At 49.8% G+C, this 27,010-nt stretch overlaps 8 protein-coding genes across 10 annotated transcripts; 3 read left to right on the top strand and 5 right to left on the bottom strand.

The window, feature by feature from the left end:
* Positions 1-14: 14 nt before the first annotated feature.
* LOC9650616 (calmodulin-binding receptor-like cytoplasmic kinase 2) lies at positions 15-1,798 on the top strand. Of its 2 annotated transcripts, none has more exons than XM_024677488.1 (7): positions 15-256; positions 332-513; positions 571-739; positions 793-882; positions 970-1,268; positions 1,319-1,575; positions 1,630-1,798. In XM_024677488.1, the coding sequence occupies exons 1-7, from the start codon at positions 190-192 to the stop codon at positions 1,637-1,639; spliced, it is 1,074 nt and encodes a 357-aa protein (XP_024533256.1). In that variant the 5' UTR covers positions 15-189; the 3' UTR covers positions 1,640-1,798. The 2 variants fall into 2 exon arrangements, with proteins under 2 accessions (XP_024533256.1, XP_002972474.1); XM_002972428.2 differs by having other exon boundaries at positions 16-256; positions 1,623-1,798.
* Positions 1,641-3,336, bottom strand: LOC9650615 (two-component response regulator ARR7). Its single transcript, XM_024677489.1, has 5 exons — positions 2,897-3,336; positions 2,752-2,825; positions 2,461-2,538; positions 2,317-2,387; positions 1,641-2,192 (listed from the first exon to the last, which is right to left on the bottom strand). Exons 1-5 carry the CDS (start codon positions 2,994-2,996, stop codon positions 1,694-1,696), a joined length of 822 nt encoding a protein of 273 aa, XP_024533257.1. The 5' UTR covers positions 2,997-3,336; the 3' UTR covers positions 1,641-1,693.
* Positions 3,337-3,873: 537 nt separating this feature from the next.
* On the bottom strand, positions 3,874-8,063 carry LOC9650614 (probable sucrose-phosphate synthase 3). The gene is made up of 13 exons (XM_024677486.1): positions 7,744-8,063; positions 7,572-7,661; positions 7,251-7,513; positions 7,117-7,180; positions 6,385-7,068; positions 6,168-6,317; positions 5,980-6,111; positions 5,750-5,926; positions 5,644-5,697; positions 5,518-5,580; positions 4,453-5,466; positions 4,261-4,388; positions 3,874-4,202 (listed from the first exon to the last, which is right to left on the bottom strand). Exons 1-13 carry the CDS (start codon positions 7,936-7,938, stop codon positions 3,929-3,931), a joined length of 3,288 nt encoding a protein of 1,095 aa, XP_024533254.1. The 5' UTR covers positions 7,939-8,063; the 3' UTR covers positions 3,874-3,928.
* A 44-nt stretch (positions 8,064-8,107) lies between these two features.
* LOC9650613 (serine/threonine-protein kinase CTR1) lies at positions 8,108-12,824 on the bottom strand. Of its 2 annotated transcripts, none has more exons than XM_002972230.2 (18): positions 12,728-12,824; positions 12,137-12,223; positions 11,732-12,069; positions 11,272-11,665; positions 10,661-11,209; positions 10,163-10,603; positions 10,002-10,105; positions 9,562-9,941; positions 9,463-9,503; positions 9,342-9,410; positions 9,196-9,296; positions 9,065-9,137; positions 8,918-9,016; positions 8,791-8,859; positions 8,682-8,731; positions 8,525-8,606; positions 8,371-8,465; positions 8,108-8,310 (listed from the first exon to the last, which is right to left on the bottom strand). In XM_002972230.2, the coding sequence occupies exons 3-18, from the start codon at positions 12,007-12,009 to the stop codon at positions 8,226-8,228; spliced, it is 2,910 nt and encodes a 969-aa protein (XP_002972276.2). In that variant the 5' UTR covers positions 12,010-12,069; positions 12,137-12,223; positions 12,728-12,824; the 3' UTR covers positions 8,108-8,225. The 2 variants fall into 2 exon arrangements, with proteins under 2 accessions (XP_002972276.2, XP_024533255.1); XM_024677487.1 differs by lacking the exon at positions 12,728-12,824 and adding an exon at positions 12,343-12,478.
* A 1,186-nt stretch (positions 12,825-14,010) lies between these two features.
* On the top strand, positions 14,011-15,648 carry LOC112347106 (pentatricopeptide repeat-containing protein At4g02750-like). The gene has a single exon (XM_024677444.1). It carries the CDS (start codon positions 14,011-14,013, stop codon positions 15,646-15,648), a length of 1,638 nt encoding a protein of 545 aa, XP_024533212.1.
* A 5,333-nt stretch (positions 15,649-20,981) lies between these two features.
* LOC112347105 (pentatricopeptide repeat-containing protein At4g13650-like) lies at positions 20,982-23,264 on the bottom strand. Its single transcript, XM_024677443.1, has one exon. It carries the CDS (start codon positions 23,262-23,264, stop codon positions 21,246-21,248), a length of 2,019 nt encoding a protein of 672 aa, XP_024533211.1. The 3' UTR covers positions 20,982-21,245.
* Positions 23,265-23,424: 160 nt separating this feature from the next.
* On the top strand, positions 23,425-24,194 carry LOC112347150 (17.2 kDa class II heat shock protein-like). Its single transcript, XM_024677553.1, has 2 exons — positions 23,425-23,732; positions 23,867-24,194. Exons 1-2 carry the CDS (start codon positions 23,523-23,525, stop codon positions 24,116-24,118), a joined length of 462 nt encoding a protein of 153 aa, XP_024533321.1. The 5' UTR covers positions 23,425-23,522; the 3' UTR covers positions 24,119-24,194.
* On the bottom strand, positions 24,126-27,007 carry LOC9650611 (K(+) efflux antiporter 6). Its single transcript, XM_024677552.1, has 19 exons — positions 26,768-27,007; positions 26,669-26,712; positions 26,526-26,596; positions 26,367-26,457; positions 26,174-26,311; positions 26,041-26,115; positions 25,913-25,984; positions 25,766-25,849; positions 25,635-25,703; positions 25,483-25,560; positions 25,341-25,429; positions 25,193-25,289; positions 25,092-25,145; positions 24,941-25,036; positions 24,699-24,887; positions 24,569-24,646; positions 24,472-24,516; positions 24,321-24,410; positions 24,126-24,264 (listed from the first exon to the last, which is right to left on the bottom strand). The coding sequence occupies exons 1-19, from the start codon at positions 26,973-26,975 to the stop codon at positions 24,232-24,234; spliced, it is 1,701 nt and encodes a 566-aa protein (XP_024533320.1). The 5' UTR covers positions 26,976-27,007; the 3' UTR covers positions 24,126-24,231.
* Positions 27,008-27,010: the final 3 nt, after the last annotated feature.

Below are 27,010 nucleotides of genomic sequence, written 5' to 3'. Positions count from 1 at the left end.
ACTTCCAGTCCAGCTTGAGGAGAGGGCGGCGGGCATATTCTGGCCAATCGCTTGGGCACAATTCCGAGAGGAAGGCACGAGCTATGGCGGCGACTTAACAGCTTTGCTCCAGGGATAGTGATCTGATCTGGGCTGGGAATAGGAGGCAAGAGATTATGTAGGATTCGACGCTGACGCTACGCATCGAGGATGTTCTCCTGCTTCAACCCAAAGTATAAGAGACAACAGAAGGCGGCGTCATTCAAGATCATCACTTGTAAGTGCTGAGAAACTCTTATTTTGAAGGGGGAATTGTGCTTTTGTGCCTATTTTTCAATCTGTTCTTCCACAGTGAACGTGGAGGAGGCTAGTCATCTTGGAAGCAACGAGGCAGTGTCATTCAGTGCTCGTGACATAAACCAAGCGACCGGGAACTACTCTCCGTCTCGGAAGATCGGGCAAGGGGGATTTGGAACTGTCTACTATGGAAAGCTTCGTGACGGTACTCCAGTTGCTGTCAAAAGAGCAAAGAAGGTGCGGTTTTCCTTTTATTCTTCCTGTTTTTGCTACAAGTGCCATATTATGATGCAGAATGCTTTCGAGGCACGGCTTTCGACGGAATTCAAAAGTGAATTGAGCATGCTCTCAAGGGTGGAGCATATGAATCTCGTGAGGCTGTTCGGCTATTGTGATGGCAAGGATGAACGGGCCCTTGTTGTGGAGTATGTTCCCAATGGAAATCTTCGTGAGCACCTCGATGGTAAGTGCGTGCCGTCTTCAGAAGAACTCAGAACCTATGATTTTTTCCCGCAGTTTTGCGAGGAACAGTGCTACCTTTCGCAACCCGGATTGATATTTTAGTCGACGTTGCTCACGCCTTGACATATCTCCATTACTATGCAGGTACAGCAAACCAGTCACTTTCAAACTTGAAAACGTAGCAACAATCGCTTTTCTTTTTTTTTTGTTTCCATCGTGATTCTTGACCAGACGAGCCCATCATCCACCGCGATGTAAAATCGTCAAACATTCTTTTAACACACTCGTTTCGTGCCAAAGTAGCTGATTTCGGGTTTTCTAGAGCGGGGCCAATGGACGTGGACGCGACTCACGTCTCGACAGAAGTGAAGGGAACTGCTGGATATCTTGATACAGAGTATCTTTACACGAAGAAGCTGACACCAAAGAGCGACGTCTACTCTTTTGGCATTGTCATGGTGGAAACCATGACGGCGAGGCGTCCGATAGAGCTCAAGCGATCTGGCGAGGAGAGAGTAACTATAAGATGGGTAAGAACTTGTATTTCGAGAAACGAGCAGCTCACTTTTGGGATTTGCAGGCGTGGAAGAAGTTCGAGGAGGGAAACATCTTACAGATACTGGATCCAAACCTGGAGAAGCATCCGGAGATTGCACCCACGATGGAAAAGCTTGCAGAGTTGGCGTTTCGGTGTGCAGCGCCATCAAGGAAAGAGCGACCATCCATGCAAGAAGTAAGCCAGCAACTCACACTGATACGAAAGGATACCTTGGCAGTGAGTTCCAGCAGCGACATCAGCTTCTTCACAAGCTCGGAACGCGTCGGATCCTCTCAGCGGTAAGCTAGTCGTAGTAGTTATTCCTCTCTAACACACTGTTGTTTAGTTCGCAGTGACGTATAGCTTTGCGTGAAAGTTTTTCGGTGTTTGAATCCAGGAAAGAATACAAACGCACAGCTACAAGACTGGTGAAATTTCACCTGTTGTTTCTAGCCCTCCCGCAATGGCAGGAGCTTGTCTCGAGGACGAGACGACAGTGTTATTGATTTCGACCTTCCGCAACGTCATGCTCTCCACCGGGTTTAGTAGCCGCTCTCCTTTCGTGCTCTCTGTCAATTTGGTAGCGGTAGCACCATCCACTACAATTGCGCTGATCGTTTCTTTGTCACTCGTAGCAGGACACTTGGTGTTTTCGGGAGCGTCCGCCATGCTCGCTGTTGTTAAGTTACCAGGAGCAGTCTTGGGACGCTTGAGCGAAGACGCCTCTTCGAGCCTGGAAGCGTCCGTGAGAGTGGGCTTTCGTTTCAAGCACGGCAATCGGCAGCTCTCGACGCAATCGTCGTCATCGTCGTCGTCGTCGTCGTCGTCATGGCGCTGGATGTGGCTACGCAACCGCTTCACGTCGGCCACTCGCAAAGGCTTGAGAATGAACTCTTTGGCTCCCTCCGCCATGCACCTTTCACATGATGAAGAGTAGCAATCAGTCCAGTTCCCGAAGAAACCAACTTGCAGTAAAATATGATATTCTACCACTCTTTGGTTTCTTTTTGTTCTTTCTTTCGAGAGAGAGCCCGACTTACATGGTGATTCGCTCCGCAACGTTTTCAGAGGACATAATCACCACGGGGATTTCCTTTAAAGCCGAGCTCTCCTGTTGACAGCGATGCAGATAGATACTGTGTCCATGCATCAACTGGCATCAAACAATTTATTAAAGCGTGTACCTTGACCTTCTTGAGCAGATCATAGCCTGTCATTTCCGGCATACAATAGTCCGTGATGATCAAGTTTATTTTAATGGCCTGCAACAAAAGCAAAAGCCAGAGGAAGCAAAGAAAATCTCGAGGAAATCAGCCAAGATTAGCTTAGCTAGCATCCACCAACACCACCACAACCACTCCAACAAAGCTATCACCTTTTTTTTCATTCCATACAGATCAAGCGACAACGATTTAACGAGTTTTCAATCCAGCACAAGAAAGAAGAAGAGCACGAACGAGAAGATGGCTACTTACATTGATCACAACTGGAGCGCTTCCAACAATGCCCAGAACTTCCAGCGCTCGAAAAGCACTATCAACAGTGGTCACTGGAAAGAGGAAAGAAAAAAGTCCCAATGCGTATGGGTATAGCGAAGAGAAGAAAGAGTACGAGGCTAACCTTTGTAGGACGAATTCTTGAGTAGCCGCTCCACGACTTTGCGATCGAGATGGCTGTCGTCAACAGCCAAGACGTGAATTTCCCGGCCCTCCAAATCCATTAACCCTGTGGTGTGGTGTGGGAGAGATCGAGAATCCCTGGTGCCAGGCAGCTAGCTCCTACTCAATCCTAGCTCGGGGCCCAATCCATCGACCTAGAGGCAGCGCGCCATGGATCGGGGCGCCAGCATTCCCGAAATACAGCGATCCAAGAGAAAATTAGCACCGCATTTCCGGGCGGCGATCGATCTGCGGCCCCCTGCCAGCGCCGCCAGCTCCACCAATCGCCTGGCAGGTCCACATTCTTCTCACCACACCGCCGCCGCCGCCAGCATCGCCATGAAACCACACCCTCTTCCTTCCCTACTGACCACACTGGGAAAAAATTCTCCCTTGTGTATCCTCGAATATCCCGGTGCCCAAAAACCGCGCTGACGGGGCACCACGTGGTGGCCTTTTAAGCCGTGCGATGGCCGGCCTCCAGAGTGCACGGCCGCGATGGCTAGCGTATCTTACAGCGCTGATGTGGCGGCCGGATTCTGCGGCGCTGCGTGACAGGCTGAAGAGTGGGTAAAGTCCACGTGGGAGAGAATCCGTACCACCGCGATTTGCGGTCATGTGGCCACAGCCACATGGGCCACACAAAGTGGATTTTGTGGTGATTTAATCCCAACACTGGGAGCCAACCAGCAAATCTCCGGGAAGATCCTCTGCGACATTAGAATATGGTCGTAAACCATGTGCAAAATTTATACCAATTCGCATATTCGTGATACCATGTCGCCCGACACGTAGGCTCGCGTCGTGTTATCCACATCAGCATAATAATGTGTTGAGCACTTCATTTTAGCCTTAAGAATTTCTTAATTCCGTGCTCAAAGCACAACATGCAAGCAAGCTTTCTTCACGGCATACACAACAATAATTTTAAGAGCCCGGTGCACAATGGATCTTCAACCATTTTGATCTGGGTTTTATTACAGGGGAAATTTAATCAAAATTTCTTGAGCGCATCTATGATCTGTTCGCTGCTATAATCGTCCTGGGTGATCGCAACGTAGGGGCCGTCCGAGGGATTTGGAGCGACGTCCTCTCGCGTGTAACTGCTGCTCGATCGCACAAACCTCTCGGAGCCAGCGGTCACGGCCCCCTTGAGGATCACCACCCGGTGCGTCCCTCCCAGGAGCTGCTCGTAGTCCGTGTCTCCGTCCTCGCCCACGAACAACACCATGTTGGATACATCAATCCCCCAGCGCACAAACAAGTACCTGAAAGTTCCGAGTTTAAGAGGATCTGGAAAGGAAAAAAAAAAAGAGATTTTTATACCTTAGAGCTTGTGAGCGGGAGGCGAAGAGAGGGAGGACGTGAAGCTTGGTCGCTCCAAAGCAGTAAATGGCATGGGAGCGGAAGCCTCGCATCCGCAGAGCTTGTCGGAGGTAATCCACCTTCGGCACCTGATATGATCATCAACAAACAAGCGTTAGAAAGAAACCAAACTTCCAAGCCGGAGGAACTTACGTCGCTATCGCAGCCGCTTCCGACGCTGTAGGCGAGGCAGTGCGAGTGACCCCGGCTCTCCTCGCCGCAGATGGTCATCTGCGAGTCCTCTTCCTTTTCTTTCCCCTCTCCATCTTTGTGAGATGATCCCATGTTGGCAATCAAACGCTGCATGGCTTTGGAGAGGCCCTCGCCACCCCACCGATATCCAATGTGGATCGAGTAGTCTGGATCAGAAACTAGCTGCTGATCACCCGGTGACGAGTTGTTGTTGGTTTCGTCCGAGTTTTGTCCTCCACCCGGGTAAAGTAGCTCACTCCCGCTGCTACATATCAATGCATCGAACTCGGCCACTCCAATTCCTGCGGAGCTCAGCAGCGACACAGTCTCGCTCGAAGTCAGTGCCGTGGACAGCACAAAGCTCGTGGCTCGGCCACCCGAGTCCGACTTGCCAGCCTTGAGTATCTCCTGTATAACGTTGATCATGGGCTTGGCAGGACAGTCCCGGCTCCCTTCGACGTCGTAGCTATCGACCGCGATGACGAATAACCGCCGTTTCTTGCGAGAAAACGGCAGCCGGTTCGAGGAGTGATTGCTATTACTCTGCTGCTGCGACGACATGTCGGATTCCTCGTGAGCTCGCATGTGTTTCTCAAACGCCTGCTTGAGTTGCTCGATGTTCTTGTTGGATCCCCGGAGGATTTTCTCCAGAGAGCTGTTGAGCGAGCCGCTGCGCTCTCCATCGTCCGAGAGGCGGAGGGACATGTCTTGCACGTCCCGGAGCGAGTCGGCGAAAGAATCAGCGTCCATGTTGCCGTAGACGTCGTCGCTCTGCCACTGTGGGTGCCTCATTCGGCACAGTGCCACTCTGGAGAGATAAGTCCGGCAGTGCTGCGGCCACGAGTACAAGTGGATGTTCTTGAGGCCGTTTCTTCTGTATTCTAGCCACGCGTTTCTGTCAGCTAGCAGCTTGAGCAAGCCGTCGGCGATCTGTTTCTGGTCGTGAGGATCGACCAAGACACCGTTTTCGAGAGTCTGCTCACATTTTCCAAGTTAGAACACGAAGTTTGTAAGACACACACTTACGGTAGCTATATCGACTGGCCCTCCATTCTTCGTCGCAACCATTGGAAGACCATGAGCTGCTGCCTGTAAAACAAAGTAAAACCGAAACAATCAGCATTTTGATAGGAACGTAACGACATTGTCAACCTCGATAAGTGTCAAGCCGAAGGGCTCAACCAGAGCTGGATTTACGAAAACACCCTGCAGCAACCTCGGAAGTTAGCGACACAAGAAAAGACTTGGATCAGACTACCTTAGTTTTGGCTGCGAGGCGATAGATCTCGGGAACATCTGACTGCTTGTGGTGTTTGGGATAAGCAACCTGGCCGTAAAGGTCGTACTTGTCGATAAGCTTGAGAGCTTGTGTAAGGACATTTGAGCTTGCAGCAGACATCTCGTCGATATCATCGCGATTTCCCATCACAAGCGTCTAGAAAGCGAAAGAATTAGCAAGAGAAATTATCGTGCGATTGAAGTACTTACGAGGTTTGCCAAGTCTCGAAGGGGGCGACACTCTCCAAAAGCCTTGAGCAGTGTAGTGATGTTCTTCTTGGGATCCGGACGAGCAAGAGCCAAAACCATGGGTTTGTGAGGGTTGACGAAGAAACGCATCACCTGTTAACGAAGAACAATCGTTGAAAACACGTACAAAAACCAGTTTTTTTTGTCACCTCTCCCCAGATTGGTGGCTGTGGCCGTGGAGAAACTGGCGTCACTGCCGCCGCTTCCGTGCCAGTGAACGCAACGTCCCCCTCGCCTTCGAAAACATCACCAGCGTCCTGGACAATCACATTGCTAAAATCCATCCCGGGTGGAATCACCTTGAAAGAAAAACACAAGAGGAGGATCAAAACCAACTAAGAACATATACAAAAAAAAGAAACATACGACCATCCGAGGCATGTAACGACCTCCGCAGCTCACTCCACTCTTCAACCGGACTCTCAAAGTTTTGTCCAGCTTCACGTCGAATCCATCGTAAAGTCCCCACTGCTCCACAATCTCCTGCCTCGTGCTGGTGATCACCAGCTCGGCCGCATCTAGCGCGAGCTCCTCCCCCTCGATCCGTCTCATGATACGGTACGTCGAGTTTATATCCTCCTTGGACTGTCTCCCCTGCTTGAGAAGCTGCTCCAACTTGTTCCGCCCCAGCGAGTGGCCCGTGAGCACCATCGGCACGTTGAGAGCTCCCGAGAGCAGCGACGCACTGTCACCGGCGTCCGCGTAATGCCCGTGAATGACATAAGGCCACACGCGATTTTCGGACGAGAGCTGGTCTCCCAAGACTTTGGACATGTTGAGGATGTGCGAGAGAGCGCCGTCGACGAACTCCTGGATGTAAGGCCAGAGGAGCTCCTTGCGGAGATACTTGTCTCGCGGTCCGCAGGGAATGCGGACGATGTAAGCACCGCTGCTCTCGCCGGCTACGTTCTCGTCCGAGGACAGCATCTCGGTCGGCTCACCGTAGCTCCAATCCACGTCGGGAGCGGAGATCTGGCGCGTGAGCAAGTCGACACGGTAGACTTCCGGCATCAAAGCCAGAGCTCTCGCGAACTCGACAACATATTTCACCTATACGATTCGAAAGTCAAGACTGCGAAAGAAAGTTTTTTGTTTCACCTGGCCTCCGGTGTCCGAATCACGACCGAGCTCCATGTTTTCTCCACGAACAAGACCATGAAGACTGCGAGGGAGAAAACAAGTTTAAACAAAGGCAGAAAACTACGTAGAGATAGTATGATCTATGGCGTCACCTTATCATTACAATGTAGAGCTTTCTCTCCTTGTGTTGCTGCTCGTCGCTAGCGGGAGCGATCGAAGGAGCGTTGCACGTCTCTTCCAAGTCGGAGGCGATCCTCTTCATCGAGCTCTCGTTCTCGTTCTCGTTCTCGTTGGGGACAACTTCCACGGGAGGATCGGCCTTCTCTCCCTCTGATAAATCCTCGGTCGTCTCCAGCAGGCCCTGCTCGCGCTGGATTTTGCGATGCGACACGCGCTGTGCGTGCTCGGCTTCATTCTATCGTCGAAACCATTAGAACACCCAAAAAAAAAAACCAAAGAGGGCAAAAGCTTGCCTGTTTCTTCTTCCTGGTAAGGTGCCAAATCCTCCAGCACAAGTTCTCCAATCGAGCGCTTCGTTCCCTCACATTCCTGGTGGCAGTAGCCTGCGAAAATCACCCCATCGATCGATTACAAATTCTAGTATAGTCGCGATGCTTGGCAAAGAAGAGCAATCAACCAACTGACCTTTACCCAGGTTCTATGGATGTCCGTCTCATCGAATCCACTCACGACCTCCTCCACAAAGTACTTGCTGGCATTGAATCCCAGAAGATCGGGCGACGCCGGCGCCTTGCGATCGCTCGCGCGCTGCTCGTCGATTCCCACGCCGCTATCAAGAATCGCCTCCAAATATCCATTGATCCACTCATTCCCAGCCATGCGTGTTGCGCGCTCGCTCTAATTCTAGCCTAGAAACTTGTGTGATCTACAACCTGGCAGAGCTGTGGATGCTCCCAGCCAAGAGCCGGCGCCACCTCGTCTTCATGGGCAGCGCACGTGTCGCCATGGCAAATAAAAACCCTCGACGCAAATATATAACAACACAAAGGGCCCAAACTCACAAGGTAAAATTATGAGAGCTAAAAACCATGCTAAATTACACGAGAGAAGAGAGCATCCAAAATGTTTGTACAGAAGAAACTCTCCTTTTCTTCTTCACGAGACTCTCACGACTGTTTTGTAAAGGCGTACCGCGGCAGTGTCTTTAGTTTGTGCATTATTTCGCCAAAAGATGGCCGAGCTTTTGGGTCTCTGTGCAAGAAAAAAAAAAACGAAAGGGGCACATTTTGATTAGAAATCTTGGAAACTTACGAGGACCAACAAGCCTGCATCAATGCAATGATCCCCGGCTCGATGTGATCGGGTATTGGCAGCCTCTGGTTTAGATAGCCCACAGCTCCAATCACCTGGAACAGCGAGATTAGAACTAGAACCAAAAAAGCTTGCTTTGTTTTTTCTCTCGAACCTGCATGGAGTTCATGCCAGCCCACGGTTGCTGGAGCGTCGCAAGCTCCCACAAAATCACTCCAAAGCTGTAGACATCACACCTGTCCAGAGAAAAACAAAGGAAAAGCGCAGTGACGTTAAAAACACTGGTGCCACGGAAGACGTTCATGTTTTACTTCTCGTCAGATGGCTCGTTGCGCAAAACCTCTGGAGCAGTCCACTCGGGCTGCAACACGTCTCACGGTAAGAAAAAAGCAAAAAGCCAGAATCCGCACGGCTGCTTACCGTTCCAACTCCAGTTTTAGAAGTAAGAAAAGTGTTGTTCTTTGGGCGCGACAATCCAAAATCACACACCTGTACAGCAGTGGACAGTTATTAAGCAACAGCACAGTTTGTTCACTTGATAAATCACCTTGATCGTCCAGTTTTCCTTCACTAGCAAATTCGGGGATTTCAAGTCCCTGTGTACTATAGGGGGACAGCATCGATGGAGATAATTCATTCCTTTGGACTGATTACATGCGTGTGAGAAGAAGTGTGCAACTGGCATGATGCTTACCACATCAAGGGCCATACGTAGGCGTCGACGCTCATCCAGTTTGGTTTTTTGCAGAATCCTGAATAGGCTCCCTCTGCAAACTTGACACCTTAAGAACTGCTTGAAGGGAGGCAATTGAGTGTCTGAAATACCTTGGACAGAACTCGGTAACGAGTGATAAGTTTGGAGGCTGTGTGACCGCTCCCATGAAGAGAACTATGTTTGGATGCCGCAGCCGACGGATCATTGCCACCTAAAGCGAACCAGTTAGATCACGAGAGAGTGATAGAAAGTATACCTCTCGTTTGAACTCTTCAAGCGCTTCAGACCTGATGTCTTGATCCAGGAAAACTTTGACTGCAACATCCTGTGAAGTCCAAACTTAGTTTCATAAAGCTCAGTCTAGAAAATCCACTTACGGAGCCTTGCCAGTCAGCGTGATAGACCCTTCCAAAAGAACCTGGAAAATAAACAATTTAGAATAGCAAATTTAGAAAACTGGAAGAGAGTTGACATACCCTGCCCAACGCGTTCACCAATATGGACGTCTTCCCATTTGATCTCGTAGTCATCTACGTGACTTGCCATCTTTATAGCTTTCTGTTGGTCAACCTCTTTTTCTCTTGCTTTTGCTATGAGTTCCTCTCTAGTCCTTTCCTTGAAGCGAGTCGTCTTGCTAATAAAATCCACCGGCCTGCCTTCCTGTTCACCTTTCTCTGGATTTGGCGGCTCGTCCGCAGAGTTTGATCTTTTAATAGAAACGGAACTAGAAGCTGAGTCGGGGGAGGATGAGGACGGTTGTCGCAAAGAAGGGCTTCCCATCCCAGCAGATACAGGAGTTCTTGTTTCAGGTGGAAGCAAAAGCCCCGGTTTGCAGACTAAGTCTACGACCCATTCCCTGCAACATGGAACGACAAAATTCAGCTCTTTAGACGTCGCGAGCATGACGAAGATTTACCTCCCGCTGTTGCATTTAACGAGAGCAAAAGCGTCTTCCTCCTTGGCACAGAAGGGGTGGCCGCGGACAAGGCGACACGGTAGGCCAACACTATCTGCTAGCACCTGGAAAAACACAGCTTCTTGCGTTAAAAGACTGGTGATTACATGGAGAAGACTCACCTTGAAAAGAAGAGCCCTGTGCCTAGAGAGACCAGCCTTGATGAGTCCGATTGGAAGAACCACACTCCCGGAGATCTGCATCAGCTTCAAACGATTTTGCTGCCACGTCTCAACCAAATCATCGTCCGAAGCAGCAGGGCCCCCCATCTCGACTGCGACTAGCTTTCCCAGTTGAGAAGCTAAATCAAAGACTTCGTTTGCTTCGTACGCTAGATTGACCACCCTGTCTTCTAGTGTACACAGCGCGGGATCTACACTTCTGTCCACGAGCACCACATCGAAGACTGCCTCTGATGGATGCACACGATGCAGAGATTCCAATGGAGGCATCCGGCCTTGCTCAGAAGAGTCAGTGCAAATGCTCCAGACATGAGGACTCATTCCCCACAGCTCGTAAAAGCCATCCTCAATCCACTCATCGTAACTTAGAGAGCTCGTCACCTGCAAGGGAGAAGCACGTATCAAGTTCGCAGTATCGAAAGATGTCATTGAACTTACCCAATAACGATAAGACGTAGTCTCGGCTTTAGTCGCGTCGGAAGATGATTTTCCCGTCCTCGTACTGGAATCGTCTGCATCTGCATCTGGCTTGTCCGAAGGAACCCGCAGCGAAAGAGCCATTTGAAGATGAAAATCATCTTCGGCAGCTTGTTGCTGTTGTTGTTGTGAGTACCAACTGTCAACCATGATATTTCTTGGTGACTCTGGGACATTTCCATAAGCTCCTCCAGCGGGTAAACCAGCGTTAAATCTGGACATGAAATTCCCCCCAGCGGTTTCATTGCATGGAAGGTAACTCCTGGATTGCTGATCAGGAGTGCCGAGTCTCTCGTCGCTGTTAGGATCAGAAGCTCTTTGGATCCGTGGCGAGTTTTGACGACTTGAATTCCCCGAGTAATACTCTCCACCGTAGCTTATGTGGAGGAGGTCTGAAGATTCAGACGCCATTTTGTGGTCCTGTGCCGCAGCTGCCTGATCTTCTTCGGGTTTGGCGGCTCCAAAACCAAACCTCCGGAACAGGTACTGCATGGAACTTAATCCCAGCCTCTGCATCGAAAGCTTGAATAAACACAAAATCCCGCGAAAATATCGAAGGCATGCGGACTTACAAAGATTCCAGTTCCTGCTGGCAAGTTGGAGTGCTGCTGCATGGAATCGACCCGCTCCAAGTTTGATATGGAGCTTTCAGATATATCCGAGTCCATCCGTTCAGGTTCTCGGCTTCTCATGCTGCCTGGCTTGTCGATTTGCGAAGAGATTGCAACAATACCCTGAATCTGGCGGCCGTTACCCATAAGTGGACTGCTCATAACCATGGTATTGATAAGAACGCCGTCGCGCCTGAGAAAAGCATGCTCTCCCGACCATAGCTTTCCTTGACCAACGTGAACAAGGATTTCCTTTGATGACTTGAGAGCGTCCAAGGGGAAAAGGATGTTGAGGACGTTCAGTCCACTAACTTCTTCTTTTCTCCAGAGGTATAACGCTTCAGCTGTATTGCTCCTGCAAAAACAGAAAAGGCTGTAAGTCCGGAAAGCCACCAGCGTGGAGCGCTCGAAAAATACACACCAGTACGTTATATCGCCATGGAGATCGGTGCAAAACACTGCCTGTCCGAGTGCCTCAAACTGATAAAGCTGCTTCAAGTCGACAAAACCGGCTGGAAGACTGGCGCCTCGGTAGACCACCGACTTCCAGACCCTGAAAGCATCGAGGCTAACATCCGGAGTACCGGCAGGCTTTCCCAAGACTTTGGGCCGGAGCAGCCACGCTTGATCCTCGAGCTCTTCACCAGGTAATATTTGCTGCCTCAGCCCAGCCGTGCTGCACCTGTGGCCTCCAAACATCGCTGACCGCTATGACAATTCATCGCAAGCTCAGGCGACGAGCTGCTGGTGATGATGATCCTGGAAGGAAGCAAAACAGAGGAAACGAAGTGAGAAATCATGAAATCATAAATCTCTAGCTTCGCACCTTTCTCCACAAGTTGCTGGAACTGAAACACCGAGGATCTAAGTCGCATCGTAGAAACCATCTTCGCCGCTGCTTCGCCGCCGCTCCCTGAGCGTCAAGGAAGAAAAGAAGATCAATCACCGAAAATAAAGGGGGAAGACAGAAAATAAAGTAGAGGCGAGCCGCGAGAGAAGAAAGCAAGCAATCCAATCACTGCCAACAACCACCTCTGCGTTTCTCTGTGCTCAGGACAGTCATTTTCCATCGCCCGTGATCCGGCCTTAGTCTCCAGTCCAAGTTGCGCACACGAAGTGGTAGAAGAACAAAGAAGAAAGGCAAAAGAGCTCTTTATCTCTCTCTCATCTTCTCTCCCCCCCCCCCCCCACACACACACACACACACGGGAAGAAAGAAAAGAAACCCCGTCACAGGCAGCAGCACCCCAGCCTGGCAATTCCAGAAATCCACAAGCGATTCAGCACGGATCGAAGGAGAATCGAAGGAAATATGCGATCACAGACACCTAAGCGGCGGCGCTAGGGCGGGCGATGCATCGATCGATCGATCGGCCGCGCCGCCGATCAATCAATCGGCCATGGATCGATCGCTTACCTGGTGCGGTGGCGGCGCTGCTGCTGCTGGTGCTAGCGCTGGCGCTGGTGCTGGGAAGAGGACGAGCGCGTCCTCCGCATGTTGCTGCTCCTCTTGCTCATCCATAATAAACTATAGCCTAGAAACCCCACCCACATTTTCTTGCCTTTGTTTTTCCTCGTCTTTGGACTACACTATTCCCCTTGCTTGGCACACGCTGAAGATCCACACAGCGATCACGACAAGGAAAGAGAAATTTTGTGTGCTTGGGATCGCATAGCTCGCTCGCTCGCTCGCTCGGGACCCCCGCACGGATCATACAACGATGTTTGCGATCAGTGATCCAATTCGTTTTGGGTTTATCCAAGCGTTTCTTCCTGTTCACGATGCCTGAGTGTTCGATTTCCAGAGGATGGTTTCACTAGTGCTCGTCACTGATCGTTGCGAAAGCGTGGGGCTGTAAGCTTCCATCGTTTTCGCGATCGTACATTCTTCCCGACGCGAATTCTTTTCTTGTTTTTTCTTTTCGTTTTTTTTTTTGGCGCGTGTTTGCAAGTTGCAACGATTGTGCTCCACAAATTCGCTGCAAGTGGTCGAAGAACTCCTACCAAGCGATCGAGGGAATTAAATAGCAGAGAGAGCATTTTTTCTTTTCATCCCATATGGATCACGCACAGGGTTTCCCCCTCTGTTTTATAATCTCGCGCGATTCACACCTTGTCGCCGAGAGTCCACGGGAATTTAATCGCTCATCCCCAGCGCGGCAATGCTCGTGATCGGACAGACAAATCCATCCATCCACCTTTTTTTTTTCTGAAACTTCTAACCGCAAAATCCATGGACTGTCAAGCTTATCAATGCGCGCTGCAAAGAGACGCAACCACCGTGATACATACAAATCATTGATAGAAAGCTAGGATTGGATTTCCCATGGTTTGATTTGATCAAAGGTGGCTTTAGCGCGATCTTCCTCCTCTTGCTTGTCCTCGGCTTCGCTAGAACACTACGCCTCGCTCTTGCGGCAGTATGCGAGGTCCAAGTTCCTCGGCGATGGCAGATCCCTCCACCAGCACCTCACCGCTCTCGGCTTCGATCGCCACACCTTCCTCGGAAATCTCCTCGTCCAGATGTACAGCAGCTGCGGCAGCGTCGATGCCGCGCGCGCGGCCTTTGATCGGATCGAGAGCCCCAACTCCTTCTCCTGGACGATCATGCTCTCGGCGTATGCCCGCACCGGGCATCTGCGCGAGGCGCGGAGTATCTTCGATGCCGCGCCCTGCCGCAACGAGGTCTCTTGGAATTCCATGCTCGCGGCGCTCTCCCAGAACGGGAGATTCAGCGACGCGAGGAAGCTGTTCGATCGGCTGCCACAGTGGGATCCATTCGCTTGCAACGCGATGATCGTCGCGTTTGGGCTCAAGGGGCAAATCCTCGAATCAAAGCGGCTGTTCGATTCGATGCTGCACAGAACCACCGCGAGCTACAACTCCTTGATCTCTGCGTTCTCACAAAACGGCGATCTCGCAAGCGCAAGGCTTGTTTTCGATCGAATCTCCCACAGGAACGTCATCACCTGGAACGCAATGCTCACAGCACTTGCCTTGTCTGGGCATCTTGACGATGCGAAAGCTCTCTTTGATGAGATCCCGGAAAGAAGCGTTGTAACATACAACACTATGATTGTTGGAATCTCCCAGAATTCCAACGTAGAACAAGCGCGGGATTTTTTCGACAAAGCCGCCCAGCCGGATGTGGTCACGTGGACCGCAATGATCACCGCATATGCCCAAAAGGGGCATCTTGATCAAGCCAGGGCTCTCTTCGAGGAGATCCCGGCTCGCACAGTTGTCTCTTGGACCGCGATGATCTCCGGATACGCGCAGCACGGATCCATGGATCATGCTGCGGAGCTCTTCCAGCGGATGCCGCCCGAGCTGCGCAGCACCGTCACCTGGAACGTGATGATCACTGGCTACGCGCAGATCGGGCGAGTGGAAGAAGCGCGGGATCTCTTCCAGCGCATGGGGCCGTCCAAGCGCGACGTGATCTCCTGGACGGCGCTCATCGATGGCTACGTCCGGAGGAACGATCTGGGCAAGGCGCGGGGGCTCTTCGATCGAATGGAAGACAAGGACGTGGTGGCCTGGGGGACGATGCTCGAGGGCTACGCGCAGCGTGGTCATCTCCAGGAATCGCTGGAGCTCTTCCGGTCGATGGATCTCCACGGGTATCCCATCAACAAGGTGATCTTCATCAGCATTCTTGATGCGTGCGTTCACGCCAGGGCTCTCGCGGAGGGAAAGCTCCTCTACGAGCTGGCCGCCGCCAAGGATCTCGCCGCCGATGTGACAATGACGAGCGTCATGGTCAATCTCTACGCAAAGTGTGGCTGCCTGGCTACTGCGCGGGATCTTTTCGATTGTATTGAACGAAGGGATCTTGTGGCTTGGAATGGGATGATTGCAGCATATGCCCAAAGCGGGCATTCTCTGCTTGGGCTGGCGGCCTTTTGGGAGATGCTCGCCCAGGGCGAGGATCCCGACGGTGTTACCTTCAACATCGCTATCTCGGCATGTAGCCACAAGGGGCTCCTGAAGGTCGGGCTCCAGCTCTTCTTGGACATTGAGGAGAGCTTTGCGATGATCCGAAGCTTGGATCAATACATTTGCATGATTGATCTTCTGGGTCGATCGGGGATGCTGGAGCAAGCGGAAGAGCTCACGGAGTCTATGCCGTTTGAGCCTGATCTCGTGTCTTGGAGGACTTTGTTGTGCTGCAGTGGGATCCATGGTGATCTAGGGTGCGGCCAGCGTGCTGCTTCACGGCTCTTGGATCTGGAAGGAGGTGGAGAGGCGGCATCCATGGATTGGATTGAGGACGACAAGGCGACTCCGTATGTGGTCTTGTCTAACATTTTTGTCAACCAGGATCATCCAGTTTAGATACATTTTCTTGTCTAGCATTCGAAATCCAAGTTACCGCTGGCCAAACCTCCATCAGGCAAGTTCTCAACATTTAAAGTGCCAGCTGTGACTACTTGACCGGTCTTGACCACGTGACCAGGGTTACCAAAAGCTTTGAGCTCAATCTTTGTAGCGTTTACTTCAAATAAATTCCAAGTTTATATGATTCGGTAATACGCAACTGGAATGAAAAGAGTAATATCCTAAAACATCCTCATTAGAGCGACCCCAACTTGGCAATCTACACGAAAACTTGTTCTGGTTCTGATCCCTGGCGATGGGAGTGTCGGCGAATAGATGCGAATTAGCACGTAACTCCGGGACTGTGGATACAAGCCTCTTTCAACTCACTCGACAGAGGGACGAGGTCCGCTTACTCTTTTGAGGCTCAGAGCTTAGACACAAGATTTATGCGAAGATCCAGAACTCGTGTGTGGCCAACAGCACCTGTCGCAGATCCAAAGTGACGAATGAGTTGGAAAGAACTTCTCTCAAAGTTCGAAGATTTTCCCACGAGCTCATGTCGCAGTCTGCATCAGCTGGAAGATCTAAGGCCTGAAGATCCAAGATATAATTTATGAACAGCTTTCATGCAGATGCCTTTATGTCTCGAGCTGTAGAAAATAATGGAAAAATGCAACCAAAATCCTATGTACGATTCACCATGCAACGGCCACGTGTCCCGAAGCGTTACGGAAACCAATCTGAGCCGGGCGGCCTTTGCTATGATGGTCGGTCCTTCTTCTTCAGGTGAGCCAGAATGGCCGGCAGCGAAGAGCGTCGCTACTTCGTTCAAGCAGCCGAGCCATGTAGAAGTTTTCAAGGCTCAGCGGCTTTTTAAAGCCTTCTCCAACAAGTATGGGAATATCACCAAGGAGAAGTGGGATGAGTTGCTTGACAGTGCATCACTCAGGGGCTACTACGACTATGGCCGATACTTCGGCGACTTTTGCTGGCTCCCCAACTTCATTGTTGCCTGTCGGACCTGGTTCCCGCTGGATTGGGCGTGGGAAAAGCTGCAAGAGCGAGTGATTGCATCGACGAGATCAACAGCGCCATGGAGAGATTGGACGTGGCATGGCAAAGGATCAGCTGCTGGCCGAGCTCCAGACGAGCACGGATGCTGCCATGCTTTGCCTCGTCGAGACTAGACTCGCCGTTTTGATACTGGGGGAGGAGCTGAATATGATGCGTACACAGACTCCTGCAAAGGAAGCCACGCATTATCTAAAACATGCTCTGGAATTGAATCCAGCTTGGTGGGAGGCGCACCCTTGGCTGGCTTTGGCACAGTGGAGGAGCAAGGAAGCTCATGAGGCGATCCTGTCGGCGATCCTTGATGCTCAACAGTCAGCAACCCGAGATGTTGGTCGCATGGCTTTGGAGACCGGAAACTACATGTATGCAAGCTTTGCGTGGGTGCATGGGGCGGCACTGGGAAGCTACTCCGCGGCGATGCAGCATGGACAGGTTGTGTTCAGTGACGAGACGGCTGCGTCCGCGTTCCAGCTCGCAATGCGCTTGGCCAGAACTGGCCATGAAAAGGCCACGGCGGAGAAGTTCTTCCGCGGTGCAGTGGCCAGGAACCCTTCGTGTGCAGGAGTTGCCTGCATTCCGGCGGAGCAAGACATAGGCGCTGACGAGGGTGATCGTCTCTTGCTCTGAGGTCAATCATCTTACAAGTTGGCAGACCGGGTTAAGTGGTCGTACCAAGGAAACACCTAGTATTTTGCTAGATATTAACTACTGTTTTCATATAATTGCTTTGACTGTTTAGAATTTATTTCTAGTAAAAGCTACAAAGATTTCCCAGGATAGGCCACTGTCAAACAGTGGCCAACCAAAGAAAATGATGAACGGCTCTTAGGCAAGCCCGGTGGGATCCGCCTTACCCCCACCCCAAGCTTCACAATAGCAATGTCACTGACTGGACTCTTGTCATCTCCACAAGTCGCCTGCAAATGGCTCTTGCTCCAGCCCCGTAATCTGTCTCCAGCACGCTGCCAGGGACAAATGCACTTTAGTGATGGCAGCTCGCTGCCATCGCTAAGCCTCTTTCTGAAGAGATGGGAGCTTGTAATCATGAGATCGGGAGGAGCGGGTGTAGGCAGAAAAGACATTCCACTATCCAGAACATGATCTGATTCCCATTGCAATCGCGTGTGGAGAACTGCAATGAGATCATTGCCGCAGAGGAGCTCGCTACCTGACTCAAGCTTTAGGAGGAAATGCGGCAAAGATATGGGATCGAGTAAGAAATTCGTTGTGATGTGACCTTCGGTGAAGGGAATGCGGCTCCGGGCGACGAAGGTTAAGAGCTGCTCTACTCGTCTCTTTTTTCATGCATGCCTTCCAGAGATCCAGGAAGGAAGGGCCAAGAGGCAAGCCAGTGCCTTTTCATATTACTTTTCCCCCAGATAGAAGTTTTCGACACTTTCGGCTGGCAATATGTTGTGACTCATTTAGGATGGCTGCAGGACTGGCTGGCGGTGTTCGTGAGTTTTTAGATTTGTCGATCTGCGTTTCCTTTCTAGTACACTCAAGCTGTTTGTGCAGGGCCGATCCAAATGTGTATCTTGCTAGATAGACTGCGGGTTTGTCGTGCTGGTTTTCTTTTCTATGATCGTTGACTATGTCTGCTGCAGAAAAGTCTTTCGTCATTGGAAGTTCTTCGGGCGCCACTCATGCCAATATCCAGATCCAAGACAAGCCACAACTCTCCGAAGATGATTCAACTAGCAATGAAAGACCTCCCAGGCACAGAGATCCTTTCATTGGTTACAGAGTTCGCTCTAGAAAACATGAACGTGGACAACGCGAAGTGCTGACAGCAACCAGGTCGACGGTGGCAGTGGCAGTCGCGGTGGTGGTCGAGGTCGTGGTAGTGGTCGTGGTAGTAACGACAATCTCAGAGGTTACTTTCACTAACCTTCATCTTCTATAGCTGCTAAGCATATACAGTTCACATTCTGCAGCAATGTGAGAATGTAGAAGCTTCCACTTTGGCACCCAAGTACTAGACTTCAATGCCATATGATTTTATTTGTCCTGTGTCGAAGTGCCTTGTGTTTTTCACGACGTTTGATTGCGTTGACTCATCGTCAACAGCTGCCAGCCATTGTGCCGCCTGAGGAGACTTCTGAGCTTGTAAAATTGTCGAAGGAACTTGAATCTCATCAGCAGTAAACAGACGAGGATTATAAGAGGCTCGTGCCTGAGCTCGAGCACGCTTCTCTGCAAGCTCTTGATGATACTCTGCTCCCTTCGGTGTGTACAGAACAGTCCGGCTAGAACGCCTCACACCAGTAGATGGCTCAGGACCAGACGGATCTGGAATCGCTGGAGCTGGAGGGACCACAACTAAGTCACGTTGATCGCCCACCCACTCGAGTTGGGGAAGATGGAGCGTGACGACGCCGCTGAAGTGTATTCTCCCCCCTGAAGAATCAGCAGATGAGAGGAGAGGCTACTGGCCAACGTCATCTTCATCCTTCCAAGGAGTCGGATGGAAGACTGGAAAGGAATCCGACCACTGCAAATCTTGTATCATGTCAGTAAAAGAAATGAAGTATCTCTTTTTGTGGCGTGTCTGGATGAACATGAAACGGTTCACAAATATGTGTCAAAGGTTGAGCCGCACAAGGAAGATCCAGAAAAATAATGTTGCTGCTGCTTCCCCATAAGGCATGGCTCGCACAGAGCATCCTGGTGGATTTTATGTGCAAACCATCCACACTTGAGCTTGTGACATCTCGTGAATAGTTTGTTAATATCTGCTGCTCCCCCTGAAGAGGAAGTGACAGGGACTGTCGCCATCACCTGGTTCAGGATTTGCACGGAGCAAACCAACTTGAAAAGCCTGCCAACCTTCATTGCCCAAGCCACTGGTCCATATCGTGGATGATTGCTGTCCACTCCAGTACTTGAGAAAAGCAGCAAAAACTCTTGTTCCACCATCTGACCGATGGAAATGAGAGTGTCCAGTGAGGAACGTACCACACATCACGAATTACAACCTCCTTGCCATCTGGAACTTGAATCTGGATCGATCCAATACCAAGAATTGGCAACGGGCGATTATCCATGAGGAACACTTCACCAGAAAATGGCTGGAGTGTCATGAAGAGCTCCCTCACTGACGTGGTGTGGTTTGTTGCCGCGCAATCCAACCACAACGTGTATGGGGTACTCTGGATGTCCACTGATGGAGCTAGGTTAATTAAATTCGACTAGTGAGACTCGTGCAAGCAAGCAACCGAGACATGTTCCATGACTTTCTTTCTTTGCTACATAGCTGCTCATCAACACAATCTTCCTTTTCTTTGTCTCTCGACAAATGTGGACCAAAATGCCCAAAAGAAAGAAAGCATGGAAGTGTGGCAGAATTCTCTTTTTATATAGTTTTCTTTTTCACTTTTTCCTCTTCCATATTGTTTCTTCTTCAAATTTAATTTGTTTTTTTTTGTCTAGAGGGGGTAAAGAGGATTCTAATTAATAAAGTGAGGAATGGTATTGAGGCGAGAGCAAAGACAATAATTATTTCAAAGTGTTGGCAGGGATAGTCTTTAAAATATCTAAAATCATGTTTTATAACTCCCAAAAAATTATGATAAAAATAATAATAGAATCCCTCTATATCTTTAATTATTTGTAGCATACTTGAGTCTTAAATTAGAAATTCTTTGAGACATAATATAGTGGTTCAAGAGATTTTTATAGTGTGCTTCAAACATCTTGGTAATTTATGCTTATAAATAACTTTAAAGGGATGGGAATTAGGCAATGGCAAGGTTTAGGGGTGATGTAACAAGAAAATAAATTGAATGTAAGCTGTTTAGAAGTTATACTGCTATCAATTGTTTTAATAAAAATTTATTATTAAAGTATTATTGAATTTATATTATAAGGATAAATATGGGTAACTTCAATTAGATTATACTGTCATAAATTTTCTTATAATTTTTTTTATTTGAGTTATATTTATTTAATAGATTTTAGTAGCAATTTAATTTGGTAAATGTATAATTTGCTGAAACCTCTAGAGATAACTCAGTTCTTCTTGTTACCTCAATTCTCACATTGAGTGACCCATTATTCAGATATACACCTCCACCTTTATTAAACGGTGTTATACATTTATCCCATATTATGTTCAAAGCTTCATTTAAGTCATTTGGAGTTTCACTACTATGTATCCCAATATAAGCAGTTACTCTTACAAAACCATGGATAAATGATATTCTTCCAGTGCGATTTTGATTAAGGGCATGGAAAATATCATCTTCACATCTACAAATCTCTTCTTTAGCATCTTGTAAAGAATAAGGTAAACATCTCCATTTATATCCATCACTCATTGAGTATGCTTGGTTTACCAGATAAGATAAATAGAAAACTACTGAAAAATATTTCCTCATTACAATTTATCTATTATCAATAACCAAATGACAAAAAGACATGTATATTTATACACACGCACTTTCCTTTATCTTTATCAATTTGGTGGTAAAACCAAGCATACTTTAACCTGCATGCAACTGGGCTATTCAAAGAATATGCTTGGCTTCAGAGAAGTATCAGCAAATGTATGAATCAGTTTTGCTATTGCATCCCCTACTAACCTTATACATGTTAGAGAGCTGGACATAAGAGCCAGCAACCTGTGGATCCAGCTCCAGTATCCTCTCGGCAATTCGCTCGCCCTTTCCTAAGTTCTGATGCATTTTGCAAGCACTAAGAAGAGTGTTCCATGCCGTGGCAGCACTCCTGTAAGGCGCCCCGTCGAGCAGCACCTCGGCCTCGTCCAGCCACCCCGACCGCCCAAGCAAATCGGCCATGCAAACGTAGTGCTCAAACTTGCCCACCACCCCAAAGTCATCCCTCATGGACACAAAGTGCTGCCACCCCTGCTCGAAAAGCCCAGCATGGCTGCAAGCAAACAGTATGCTCACAAACGTTATATCGTCGGGCGGGCAGCCATCGTTCACCATCCGCGCAAAGAGCTCCAGCGCCGCCGCGTTCGATCCGTGCTCGCAGTAGGAGGCGAGCATGGCGTTCCAGGAGATGATGTTGGGACCTTGGATGCTCTGGAAGATCTCTCGGGCGCCGGCGAGGCTCCCGCACTTGTTGTACATGGTGATGAGCGCGTTGCACACGACGATGTCCGACTCCACCCTGTGCTGGATGATCCGCCGGTGGAGCTCCCTTCCCTCGCCCAAATCTCCAATCTTCGCGCATGCATCCACGATCGTGATGAGCGCTATGTTGTCCAGATCCTTGCCGCATTCCTCCCGCTCGAGCTCGTAGAAGAGATCCAGCGCCTCCCGAGAATGCCCGTTTTGGGCATATGCCGCGATCATGGCCGTCCAGGTAACTAGCGTCTTCCTCCTGAGTCCCAAGAACACCTCGCGAGCTTCCTCCACGCTGCCGCATTTGCCATACATGTTTACCAGATTGGTGCCGACGAGAATTTGCTGGTCCGATCCAGTGCTCCTCGCCCAAGCGTGGACACGGCGGCCCTCGCCCAGATCCTTGACGAGGCAGCACGCATCCAGCACGCTCATGAAGGTCACGTCCCCGGCCTCGAATCCCTCGAGATTCATCCTCCTGTAGAGCGCCAGCGCGTTCCTGGCCTGCCCGCATTGCGCATTCCCCGAGATCATCACGTTCCAGCTCGCGTAGTCCTTGTTGGTGATCCGCTCGAACGTTTGCTCGGCGAGATCCATCCTCTGGCACCGGAAGTACATCGTCACCAGCGCGTTCGCCAGGACGATGTCTTCGTCGATCACGGCAGGTGGGAGCAGCGAGTGGATCCTCATCCCCTCTTCCAGATCCTCGAGGCAGGAGCAAGCGTAGAGGAGAGTGATGTAAGTGACGTTGTCTGGAGCCACCCCGTGACGATCGAACTGCCGGTAGAAATCCAGCGCTTCCTTGCAATGCCCGTTCTGGGCATACGCAGCAAGCATCGCGTTCCAGGTGATGAGATCCCTGTCGGCCATTGAATCAAACACTGCCTTGGCGTCTTCCAGATCCTTGCAGCGGCCATACATGCTGATGAGCGCGCACGCCACGAATCTGTCGCTCAGCATCCCCAGCGCTCCGATCCTCGCGTGGAGCGCCCGGCCCTCGGCCAGCGCGCCCGCAAACGAGCACGCCGTGAGCGCATTGACGAAATTCACGGTGTCGGGCCGGATTCCATCAAGATCCATGAGATGGAAGAGATCGACCGTCTCCCAGCCATTCCCAGCGCAGGCATTGCAGGCCGCCATGAGAATCGCCCAGGAATACCTGTTCTTGCAGGGCATGTGGGAGAAGACCGCGCGCGCGTCGGCGAGGCTCCCGCATTTGCCATACATCTGGATGAGGAGATTGCCGAGGAACCTGTTGCGGCCATAGCCGTGATCCTGGAGGTGAGCGTGGACACGGCGGCCGTGGGGGAGCGCCTGGCAATCGCCGCAGTAGCGGACCAGCGCCGCGTAGAAATCCGAGTCCGGCGGAGAAGATCGCTTCTCCAAGCTATCGATCGCGTCGCTGAGGCACTGCAAGCTCGCCGCCTTCGCTCTCCTCCCAGTCCTCCTATTGCCGCCCTTAAGCATAGAAAGCTTGTTTCATCTTACCCTAATGTTTGAATGAAAGTGATCTTGGCCGTCAGAATCTGACGGTGGAGATCCCGTGACGCTTCGGTCGCGGGCTCGAATCACAAGTCTTCTCTCTAGACTCTAGAGAGTTCTAGCTACTTCGCGAGTTTTCACGCGCGGCTATAAACAGCCCGGAATGCGAAGCTGAGGTTATCGATTCGTTTCTCATCCAACAGGGATTTCTTAGGGCAGCATTTTGGTCAATCGATCGCGATCATGGTGGATTTGGCGCAGCTCGCGACGGCATTGCTCACCAATGGGCTGATGCATGCCGAGGATTTTGACAAGCATCTCCCCCATCCTCCCGCCAGGAGGTACGCTGCCGAATCCAAGGCCGTGGCTGCCACTGCGGTGGATGTCAAGGAGAATTCCTCGTCCTACATCTTCGAAGCTGACATGCCCGGCCTCTCCAAATCCGATATCAAGGTAAGAGATTTCAATCCCAACGATCTCTCCTCTCTCTCTCTCTCTCTCACACACACACACACACACACAGAGCTATACTCGATAGTTTTTTCTTGATCTTATATCTTATATCATGGTTGGGATTGTTCTTCCAGGTGGAGGTCGAGAATGACAATGTCTTGTCCATCACTGGCAAGCGAAAGAGAGACGAGAAAGCTGACGAAGACACCAAGTTCATCCGGATGGAGCGCAGGGCCGCCAAGTTCATGAGGAGGTTCACGCTGCCGGGAGACGCCAATGTGGAGCAAATCACCGCGAGCTGCCAGGACGGCGTCCTCACTGTCACTGTGCCAAAGATCCCGCCCGAGCCACAGAAGCCCAGGACTGTCGAGATTCCCATCAGCTAAACGCAAGTTTCAGCTCGAAAGTTTACTCTTGTAAATTTCCTTTTCTTAATGCGAACGAATAAACTTTTCACGCTCATTACTGTACATCGCAGTCTTGGATCTTGGATCTTGGATCACAAGGGAAACTCCTCATTCTCGGCAGGGATCTGTGAAGAATGACCGAGTGAGCTTCCGGCCAACTTTTCATAAAACAATCACTTACTTCCACTTGCGTAGACTCTGGAAACCACTTCATTATAGTGCCTATCTTGAGTATCACGGGGACTATTCTAAAGAATAGAGGGGTCGTAACCTGCCAGCGATCACAGCTTCGTTTAGAAAAACAATGCCTGGAACGAGTTCTTTGAGCTTACCAAACTAAGAGCTGTGGTGCCCAGAAGAAGCAAGTAGAGCTTTTTCTGCAACGAATGACACTGTTAGGAGGCAGAATGGATGTTAAATAGTTTTCACCTGTAAAAGGTGGAGGTTCCACGCGCGACTGAGCAACACAAAAGCGAACTCTCCAACTTGCGCTAACGAGATTCCAACCTTGAACGAGAGAGAAAACGTTTAGCTTCCAAAGTGTCACGGATTCACGTACCATCAATGCGGTTCTGGTGTTGTAACCAAAAGCCTTGACTACCACAGATATCACGAAAAGCTTCGATACCAGTACAAGAACCAACGATGCGACGAGAATATCAATATGCGTCCAGAGGAAGCTGACGTTGATAAGCATTCCAATGCTTGCAAGGAAAAGCGCCGTAAACAAATTTCGGATCGGTTCCACCTGAATATATATCCTTGTCAGGAGAAAGACGAGCGAGCTACTTGAGCGCAGACCTGATGAAGTGTGTGCTCAGAGAAATCCGTCGTGGAAACCATAACGCCTGCTGTGAACGCTCCTAATTCAAAACTGAGCCCCAGTTTATCACTTGTCTGAAAAGAATGAAACAAAAGATTTATTGCAAATGTATCATCTTCTCGAACTTACCCAAGCTACGAACAAGCAAAATGCAACCGCTGCTAATTGATAGAGCTCGTTTGTCTGCACGAGCTAAGTTAAACTTAAGAAGTGTAGAGAAAATCCATTACCATAGTGGACAGGCGCATTAACGATTTCATGCCTCTCGGAAGAAGAGAACGCGCGGTGAATGCCGTCAACAAAATGAACGCTGAGAGAACTATCAACCTGAAACATCACAGTTAACTCTCGAGAAAAAAATTACGAACGACAGCTTACCCTCTAATAATGGACAAAGCTCCCTGAATCATCCCGCTCTCTCCTCCGAGTACCGGGAGCAAAGCAAACAATATACCAACAGCACAATCCTAACGTTCGATGATTTGTACAAACCTCTCTAAAGAAACAAAACGTGTTTTACCTGAAGAATTAGTGTTCCAACAGTTATTTGTCCATACAGGAGGCTCACACTGTTTCTTTCCATCAAAAATTTCAACACCTGTAAAAAGAATGCAAATTCGATGAGTAGCTCAATAGCGTCCGCTATTAGGTACTACCTAAACAAAATTATACCACTGCTGTGGATGACATCGAAAGGAAAGCACCAACAAAAACTCCCTCTGAGATGTTCGCACCAAAAATCTGGCCACCAAAATGCAACGACGTTACAACTCTACCTTCTGTGAATAGAATTCGAGACCTACCATAGCAGCGAAACCGCACAGGCACATAAAAAGCAGGATTTGAATAAGACCACCAAAGACAGCGACTCCCTTAACGACACGAAGCTGTAAACAGTTTCCACTGTGATCAACACTTCAAAGAGAAGAAGAACTTCTTTGTCCACTTACCTTCGAGGAAGAAAACTCAAGGCCCAGGGCAAAAAGTAGGAAGACCACCCCAAATTCAGCCACAGTTTGCACCTGATAGAAAAAAGAAAGGTGAAAAGAAATAAAAACCGAGTATGAGTTGCAAGTACCTGTACAAGCTCGCTAACAATGCATAGCCCACCAGGCCCGATTATGGACCCCGCTAATAAATATCCAGTGATAACCTGTCACGAAAGGCGAATATATAAACCAAGCTGGAATAAGAGAGGAAAGCTGACATACCGGCTGTCCCATGCACGCAAATAAAATGCCTCCGACGGCCGCGGACACAATCACAACCACCAAGTCGGAAATCAATCTAAGATCCTGTTGAAGTACCATATGCCCGGATCTTGAGTTTGACATCACAAAAACATTGTCCTGCAAAGACACGGAAATTCTAAGCCAAACATATAAGCTTCCACAGGAAACGCACCTTCTTGTCAATCAGCGTTGGCAGCTCTTCGGCCCCATTGTCGGGATCCAAGTTAAAAACGTCGTGGATTTGGAATGGTTTCGAGGTTCCACTGTCGCAAAGAGATGATCATATAGTCAGCAAAAGAACCACAAAAGAACGGAGGATCACACAACGTACTTTTTCTGATCCTGCGTCTCATTCTTCTTCTGTTTATCGTGAGTTACTCTAGCGACAGTCTCTAACACAGCCTTCAAAAAAAAAATTTAAAAATCCCTCAGCAAACAAGCGATCGAGATTCGAGACAGCGAAAAACCACCCACCTGCTGATCGGCCACACTACTGTTGAAGCTACTGCCCACTTTCCCTGGAAGAACACAACGCAAAAATGAGAAAGACGAAGCTAGATCACGAGAATGCACCTTCCTGCGGATCCTCCTTGTCCGAGAACTCCTTATCCAGCACCCGATCGAACATTTCCGCCAGAGTACCCTCCTTGCCGGCGGGAGGAGCTGCCGCTGCAGTAATCTCGGGTTGAGCATCCGATGCCGCCGCCGCCGCGCACACTCCAGCCAGAGAAATCCATAGAATCCACAGCGCCAAGAGCATGGCCTTCCTGTTCTTGCGCATCGCCTCTCGCTCTCGCTCTCTCTCTCCCACGTCCA

This window comes from Selaginella moellendorffii, unplaced genomic scaffold, assembly GCF_000143415.4.
Source record: "Selaginella moellendorffii unplaced genomic scaffold, v1.0 SELMOscaffold_19, whole genome shotgun sequence".
NCBI classification, from domain to species: Eukaryota; Viridiplantae; Streptophyta; class Lycopodiopsida; order Selaginellales; family Selaginellaceae; genus Selaginella; species Selaginella moellendorffii.
This window is presented reverse-complemented; position numbering and strand designations above follow the sequence as displayed.

What these genes read in the sequence shown, in the direction of transcription:
- LOC9650616 (XM_024677488.1), top strand. Translation starts at nt 190, where the DNA reads ATGTTCTCCTGCTTCAACCCAAAGTATAAGAGACAACAGAAGGCGGCG. An exon ending in GTCATTCAAGATCATCACTT is followed by an intron (nt 257 to 331) that starts GTAAGTGCTGAG and finishes GTTCTTCCACAG; the next exon opens with TGAACGTGGAGGAGGCTAGT. An exon ending in TCTTCGTGAGCACCTCGATG is followed by an intron (nt 740 to 792) that starts GTAAGTGCGTGC and finishes TTTTTCCCGCAG; the next exon opens with TTTTGCGAGGAACAGTGCTA.
- LOC9650615 (XM_024677489.1), bottom strand. Translation starts at nt 2,996, where the DNA reads ATGGATTTGGAGGGCCGGGAAATTCACGTCTTGGCTGTTGACGACAGC. An exon ending in CAAGAATTCGTCCTACAAAG is followed by an intron (nt 2,826 to 2,896) that starts GTTAGCCTCGTA and finishes TCCTCTTTCCAG; the next exon opens with TGACCACTGTTGATAGTGCT. An exon ending in ATCTGCTCAAGAAGGTCAAG is followed by an intron (nt 2,388 to 2,460) that starts GTACACGCTTTA and finishes CGCTGTCAACAG; the next exon opens with GAGAGCTCGGCTTTAAAGGA.
- LOC9650614 (XM_024677486.1), bottom strand. Translation starts at nt 7,938, where the DNA reads ATGGCTGGGAATGAGTGGATCAATGGATATTTGGAGGCGATTCTTGAT. An exon ending in CTCTACATTGTAATGATAAG is followed by an intron (nt 7,181 to 7,250) that starts GTGACGCCATAG and finishes TCTCCCTCGCAG; the next exon opens with TCTTCATGGTCTTGTTCGTG. An exon ending in TCCCGCTCACAAGCTCTAAG is followed by an intron (nt 4,203 to 4,260) that starts GTATAAAAATCT and finishes CGGAACTTTCAG; the next exon opens with GTACTTGTTTGTGCGCTGGG.
- LOC9650613 (XM_002972230.2), bottom strand. Translation starts at nt 12,009, where the DNA reads ATGTTTGGAGGCCACAGGTGCAGCACGGCTGGGCTGAGGCAGCAAATA. An exon ending in CATGGCGATATAACGTACTG is followed by an intron (nt 11,666 to 11,731) that starts GTGTGTATTTTT and finishes CTGTTTTTGCAG; the next exon opens with GAGCAATACAGCTGAAGCGT. An exon ending in CAGCAGGAACTGGAATCTTT is followed by an intron (nt 11,210 to 11,271) that starts GTAAGTCCGCAT and finishes CTTTCGATGCAG; the next exon opens with AGGCTGGGATTAAGTTCCAT.
- LOC112347106 (XM_024677444.1), top strand. Translation starts at nt 14,011, where the DNA reads ATGCTCGCGGCGCTCTCCCAGAACGGGAGATTCAGCGACGCGAGGAAG.
- LOC112347105 (XM_024677443.1), bottom strand. Translation starts at nt 23,264, where the DNA reads ATGCTTAAGGGCGGCAATAGGAGGACTGGGAGGAGAGCGAAGGCGGCG.
- LOC112347150 (XM_024677553.1), top strand. Translation starts at nt 23,523, where the DNA reads ATGGTGGATTTGGCGCAGCTCGCGACGGCATTGCTCACCAATGGGCTG. An exon ending in TCTCCAAATCCGATATCAAG is followed by an intron (nt 23,733 to 23,866) that starts GTAAGAGATTTC and finishes TTGTTCTTCCAG; the next exon opens with GTGGAGGTCGAGAATGACAA.
- LOC9650611 (XM_024677552.1), bottom strand. Translation starts at nt 26,975, where the DNA reads ATGCGCAAGAACAGGAAGGCCATGCTCTTGGCGCTGTGGATTCTATGG. An exon ending in CAAGGAGGATCCGCAGGAAG is followed by an intron (nt 26,713 to 26,767) that starts GTGCATTCTCGT and finishes GTGTTCTTCCAG; the next exon opens with GGAAAGTGGGCAGTAGCTTC. An exon ending in TTGCGTGCATGGGACAGCCG is followed by an intron (nt 26,116 to 26,173) that starts GTATGTCAGCTT and finishes CTTTCGTGACAG; the next exon opens with GTTATCACTGGATATTTATT.